Source organism: Epinephelus moara, chromosome 20 (genome assembly GCF_006386435.1).
Source record: "Epinephelus moara isolate mb chromosome 20, YSFRI_EMoa_1.0, whole genome shotgun sequence".
Lineage (NCBI taxonomy): Eukaryota > Metazoa > Chordata > Actinopteri > Perciformes > Serranidae > Epinephelus > Epinephelus moara.
Genome location: NC_065525.1, coordinates 44847061 through 44853960, shown reverse-complemented (window position 1 = coordinate 44853960; position 6900 = coordinate 44847061). Strand labels below are relative to the sequence as shown.

General features: G+C 41.6%; 1 protein-coding gene across 3 annotated transcripts in view; it reads left to right on the top strand.

Moving 5' to 3' along the window:
• ptprz1a (protein tyrosine phosphatase receptor type Z1a) overlaps positions 1 to 6900 on the top strand; it is a 136607-nt gene that overhangs the window by 105707 nt on the left and 24000 nt on the right. For all 3 annotated transcript variants that reach the window (XM_050072835.1, XM_050072836.1, XM_050072837.1), the window contains 3 exons: positions 1903 to 1923; positions 3957 to 4053; positions 5574 to 5656. In XM_050072835.1, the coding sequence (XP_049928792.1) occupies positions 1903 to 1923; positions 3957 to 4053; positions 5574 to 5656 (201 nt within the window). The remainder of the gene's footprint in view (positions 1 to 1902; positions 1924 to 3956; positions 4054 to 5573; positions 5657 to 6900) is intronic.

Sequence of the window (6900 nt, the reverse complement as noted above, 5' to 3'; positions counted from 1 at the left end):
GAGATAGGAATAAGAGAGAGTTGGCCACTCTGAGTTAAAAAACAAAACCCCCCAAAAATAAACAGCTTCCAGTCGAGGGCGGGCACAGCTGACTCTGTGGGCGGGCACTGCCCCCCAATGCCCGCCCATGCCGCCGGGTCTGTGTGACACAGTTACTGACGAAGGGCTGCAACATTATGTCATTATTTTAGATTCTATGACATGACATCATGATTTAATAATCATTTGGAGGGTGAATGTTGCAGTCCTGGTTCATCTCTTTGTGAGGAGCTTTCATTCATTCATGTGAGCAGCGTGTCTGTTGTCTCGCACCTGTCGACTGTCGGCAGAGCAACTTGTCATCAGTCACGTCATGAATCGAATCTGTTTTTTTCTGAAGCTGCTACTAAAGGATAAATCAACTCAAAGACAAGGAGGACACAGAGGAAAGGGTTTTCTATTGATCACAAAAAGTACTTCCTTAACTTCGTTTTATTTATTTATTTATTTATTTTTATTGTATTTTTAATTTGTGTTTAATGTAAATTTAATTTATATATTTACTTATTTTCCTTATCTTTATTTATTTATGTATATATATATAGATATATATAGATTTTTTTTTTTTTTTTTTTTTGTAGGCCCGGCGGGGTGGGGTGGGGGAGTTGTGTAAAAGAAGAAGGGGGGGAAAAACTGTAAATTTCAGTGTACTGTACTTATAAGATGAATAAATAAATCTGTTTAAAAAAAACAACAACTTGATATTGATGACGATGATGATGATGATGATGATGGTTATAAAGAAAGGAAAGAAAACACAGTCACAAGAAAATATTCCAACTTAATTAGAAAACAATCTGAATTTAGAGAACTAGAAACTGAAATAATATTACGTTATTTACAAACCAAAGCATTAGATTAAAGTTTAAAAGTAGAGTTTTTCTTTTTTTAATGATTTTCTAGTTTAGTTTATAAAACACTGACAAATGTCCATTGTAGTTTCTCAGCGCCCAGTTTATTTAAATGTCTTTTTTTGTCCAACCAGCAGCCCAAATGATATAAACCAAAGAAAAGCCAAAGAGCTTCACAACTTGATCCCGGAGAATATTTTACATTTTTGTTTTCTGTCAACCCCGTCTCACTCCAAAGTCCTCGAAATCCAGTGCTTGGGCCATGACTAACGGTGTCAGACACTGATGAAAATGTGGTCCTGTAACGTCGCCATTATACGTGGCCCGTCGCTGTTCTAGTTTAATGGCGCGAACGAAAGTTACGGTGACAAAAGTCCGAAGGGGGCAGTTGGTAGGATGCTGGATGGGTCCAACAAACACCGACTTTCACCCAGGAGAGCGGTGTTCAAAAAACAAAAGTAAAAGGAGATTTTAAAAAAAAGATAACATGGAGGATAGAAACTTGCATAACCCCAGTTTTTACTGAGTACATCGTGTGTCGGCGGAGAGCAAACTGAACGACTGACTTACATGCACACTTTTATTCCAAAAATGACAATATTCCAAATTTGATGCAGATCATGTACACACCATTGGGATATTCCAAATTAGGCCTTATAGACCGAATCAGGTTTGTTTTAAATTCCTGCTAGCATACTTCCAAGTCATGTACATAAAATCAGTGTCTTACCTTGCTGTCAGCTCTTCCCGATGTGGAACTGAAGCACTGTGGCATGTCCAACACTTTACCAACAGACTCCTTTTATTTTTAGTTGGACCTGTTGAAGTGGACCTTGTTGTTCTTTGGGTTGATTTGTCCCTCTGTGTCGGCAGCAGCATGACCTGTACTGTGAGATGAATTAGTTGTTTTCTGTGTCGTCTTGTAATCTGTGTTTTTGCACCTCTCGGGTTGACTGTGTTGTCACGGAAACATCCTGGCTGCCTGCTGCCTCCTCCTCACCCTCATCATTAGATACTGAAGGAGAGTTACGAGGTAAGACGCTCTCCTCCTGACGTCTGCGTTCACTGACGGACGCTGCTCCACTCGTAGCTGTGTCTCTGTCTCGTCTTGTAGTGCAGAGTGTTTCTGTTAATGTGGGACTGTGGATGTACAAAAGCATGATTTCTGTTTGAGACCAGTGGAGGAAGTCATTGATGTGTTTTTAAGAAACTGATACTGGACACCAGTGGCACCTATTCTCTACAAACATAAGCCAAAAAAGTTCTCTCGCCTCACTTCTTTTTCTCGTAACTCATAATCGAGGAAGAGACCTATGCAGGTAATTTGGCTCCCAGTAAAAACCTCCTGATCTTATGTTAACACATTAGCAGGTGCCCCCCCCCCCCCACCAGCCGACCACAGGCATATGCACACACTTCATACAGTCATCCAGTGTTTCCCATACTTTGATTTATTTATTCCTATTTCCTTGTAGATCACAGCCACAAATGTGACAAGAACTAGCTAGCTAGCAACACCACGGTCACTCCGCCTCACTCCCCGCTGCTGTGGACTGTTTTCCCAGGAGCGGAGCAGACAGCAGCTCTGAGACGGACCTTTGGTTAGCAGCTGTGGCAACTCAAATTCAGCCTGTGGAAACTCCCTAATGCCAGGCGTCACAGTGGGGCTGGTGGCCAGCTGCAGTGCTGGGTCTAACCTGTGTAACCGCAGCAACAGAAAGTTTGCTGATCTGGCAGGGAGTCTGGGCTGGGGATTGCACTGGCTGGATTCAGGTTGCTGTGGCCACTGACCATCTCCAGAGCTGCTACCTGCTCTCTTCCCGGAGAGGGGGTCTGTAGCAGCGAGAAGTGAAGCGGAGGACACATTGTGATTCGAGGTTCCAGCCAATATTAGCGACATAAACGTGAACTTAAAGCCGCAGCTGTGGCTCTAGTTAGCAGAAGGCTAAACTCTTAGCCAATATTGACACTATTTTATTTCATTTATTGTCAGACTCTATTTTTGATAAGTCCGTCTTTCTTTTTTGGATTGATTTGAAGTGTCAACAGTTGTTACAGTTGTTGTTCAATGCTGCAATAGCATTGAATCAGGCTTTCACTGCAGGGTCTTGCACACACATCTGCATTTGTAGAGCAGCCAATAGGAACGCCCTCTCTCTGAAATGTCCTGTGAATCGTCAAAGTCTCCTGTCAGGCTCGATTTTCTAAAGCCTGAAAACAGAGCCAAGAGGAGGTGCAGAAGTTTGGTTTTCTCTCAGACCACTTGAATTACAAATGTTTAAAGGTTATTATGGGATTGACACTAACATGAGCCACCTACCTCAGTTTTAGGTTGAAATATGACAATTAAAATATCCACACAGACAGTTTAAGTCCAACTTTTTTAAAAGTTTTAAAACTCTGCATTTAGATTTGTACCTCCATCAAGGTGAATTTTGTTGTTGTGCTATAAAAAAGTAGAAAAGTTTTCATATAAAAAAACTCAAACCTTCCCACACTTCAGCCCATTGGTTTTCTTGAGTAACCAGGACATTAGCTGTGTTAATTCTCTAAAATGATTTAGATAATCTTTGAAAGTTATTGTGATCTGAGCACAGTAGATGTTTTGTACCTGACTGAGGTTAAACCTGAATACTTTTTGACTTTTGAGGTTCCCACAAAAATGTGTCCTTGGCACCGGGTATCAAAAACTGTCGGGTGCTGAACATTATTGCGATAATTATGTTGACTCGTTCTTTGATCAGATAGTTCCTGAGTTAAATCAGAACTTTTTAGACTGTGTTTTATTCAAAGTTCATGTGCAGCTGCTTGTGGTCAGACAACATTTAACACTACTGTTGTTGGTTTTTTTTAAAGGATTTTGTAGAAAAACTTTTAGTCTCAAAGTCAAGTACTGGAAAATGTTAATGATATTTAACAATTAATATTTCTTCTTGTGTAAAATGTCAACTCTGACCAGCAACAGACCTGTCAAACAAATGGATCTATAGGAGCAAAACCTTGAAACTTTGTCTGTGTGTGTGTGTGTGTGTGTGTGTCTGTGTGTGTGTGTGTGTGTGTGTTCAGGAGGTTCAGTCGTGCGCGGTGGACATGGGGATGACGACTGACAGCTCCAACCATCCTGACAACAAGACTAAAAACAGATACAGTAACATCCTGGCCTGTGAGTACACTTCAGCTTTGACACACCAATGATGACAAAATTTCACACAAATGTCGAACAGGATAAAATGATGATGGGATACCATTTTATGACTTCACTGTGACATCATAATGTTCTGCAAAATCACTTTTCTGGCCTCAGAAGAGTATCTCAGGAACAGAAGGGGAGACATTTGGTCAGATACTGAACTGGTGACTCTAATCTTGGGTCTCTGATTGTAGGCTGTAGATCTTCTGAGCTGCTGGGTTGAAGACGTGTGTGAAGCATCCATGTTTTAACATTTGTAGCTTCTTTGCATCAACATCCATATTTGAAGTATTGTCAGCTGTCATGGCTACATATGAGTCTGAACACAGGATGGATGTAAACTATAACTGCAACTTGTCTACAACCACCAGGCAGTAATTCAAGTTAAAGACTCATGTCTTCAGTAGGAAAAGATGGGCTTGGAGCTTAGAGCCACAGACAGGAAGTCAGAAAGTGTTAAGAGAAGAACTAACTAACTGATGATAAGATAAGTCTCAAATTAACCCTAGGCCAGTGTTGGTCAGTAACGCGTTACGGTAATATTATTACTTTTTTCCTGTAGTAGGAGTAGTGTAACTAATTACTAATAAGATTTCAGTAATAATAGTACAGTTACCCCAAAACTAAACAACTAGTTACAACGTTACTTTTGTAATCACATTACTACTGTCTTGAAATACAACCTCACACATCAGCGGACTCATTCTACTAATCGTCATACTGTGCAGGCTCGTCATGAAGCAGCAAGCTAGTTTGGAAGATGGCAACATTTACCTTAGCAGCTGGAAATGTTCCCATTACTTTGACTCTGTCAGGAGGAAAGATGACAAGAACACTGTTGCTGCAGATAGAACTGAAACTCTTGACACTGTGAAAAACACGTCCTCAAACCTGCGTTGTGAAACACCTAGGCTACTGTGATCGACAGCACAATAATGTGATGCCACAGGGTAACACTCCACCAAAAGTGAGCCCTCCTTGGCCGCAGAGGTCGGCTGTAGCTCTACACTGGCGAAACAACCAAACCTGGATTTTACTCGTGGACAGCTGCAGCTACAGAAAAGTGATGAAGCTTGTGGTGGATGAAATGTTGCTCCACAAGTGACTCTCCGTCTGTCAGGTGTAGCTTTGGGCATATACTGGTCACAGGCAACTGAAGACCCCTAGGTAAAAAAAAAAAAATCATTTGCATGATATCTATCCTTGGGTACACTCACCAGCGATTACCCAACATTCACACACAGGCACACATCTTAATTTTGGGGTGATACACAATAACCAGTTTTATGGTGTGTAACTGAAAAGTAATATAATAAGTGGTGTAGTGAATTACTATCTGCAGGGAGTAATAAGTAACGTAATATTTTTACTTTTGAAAACAGTAACGAGAAATTAGTGAGCCCAACTGTGCCCCAGACCTAGACTTTATTTGAAAAGAACATAAAGTGTTTAACGATTTAATCTGATCACGCATTCTTCTTTTTTTGTCTCAGACGACCACAGCCGAGTGCGACTCTCGCCGCAGGCCGACAAAGACGGGAAGACGAGGGATTACATCAACGCAAACTACGTGGATGTAAGGCACTCTCTGTTTCCAACCTGTTTTTTCAGTTTCAATCTGAGCTCCATACAAACCGAGGCCTTCCTCTTCACCCTGAGCTTCGCTCCTGTCAATCACACAGTCAGATTTATTATTTTATCTTCATTCACAGATCCACTCCACTTTTCCCTCTGTCTTCCTAAAGTCAGTACGCCCCCTGCAAAATTTCTAACCTATTCATGACATACCTTTTCTGTTGTCAGTGGGGACTCGCGAGGCTCTCCATTATACTTTTCACAGCACCATAAAATTTCAGCGTTCGGCATTTTGTGAAAGGCAGAGGCGACACACAAAACAAAAACCCTGACTGTCACGGCCTCTCTGGAGAGCCGACGTACAGGTTACAAAGTTGGTAAAAGCATGTCAAGGATCTCTCCAGCTCACACTTTTGTCTGCGCCACAGTGTGAAGGCAACATGACGCTGTCAGTCATGTGAAGGTTATTCGACTATTAAAGCGGGTGATTGAATGCTGCCCTCTGCTGAAAACAAGGGACACTTTCTCTTGAGTGCTGGCCTTAAAGGGGCCTTGTGGAGTTTTCTTTCAAACAGACAAAAGTCATATTTATGTTCAGTGTTAATCACCAAAATGCACCGTGTGAATCCTTGAGCTCTAACGATTTGTTGAATGAATTGCCCCCCTCATGAAACATTAGCAAAGCCAAAAAATGTAAGTATTATAAACCCAGCATTGTTGACGTCTGTGTTTGTTAGAAAGCATTCTTCTTCTTCTTCTTCTCTGACATATAACATCTATATTATGATATGAGACTACACAGCCAAAATATTAAAACCACTGGTGGGTGAAGTGAATAACATTGATCATCCTGTTCCTGTGCAATGTTCTGCTGGAAAACCTTGGGTCCTGGCATTCATGTGGATGCTACTTAATGTGCTTCACCCACCTGATCACCACTGCAGACAACATAAACCCCCTCATGGCAACAGCACTGGTCTATGTCAGTGGCCCCCCAGCAGGACAGTGCACCATGACACACCATGGACCTGCTCAGGAATCAATCAATCAATCAATCAATTTTATTTATAAAGCCCAATATCACAAATCACAGTTTGCCTCACAGGGCTTTACAGCATACGACATCCCTCTGTCCTTATGACCCTCACAGCTGATCAGGAAAAACTCCCCAAAAAAACCCTTTAACGGGGAAAAAAAACGGTAGAAACCTCAGGAAGAGCAACTGAGGAGGGATCCCTCTTCCAG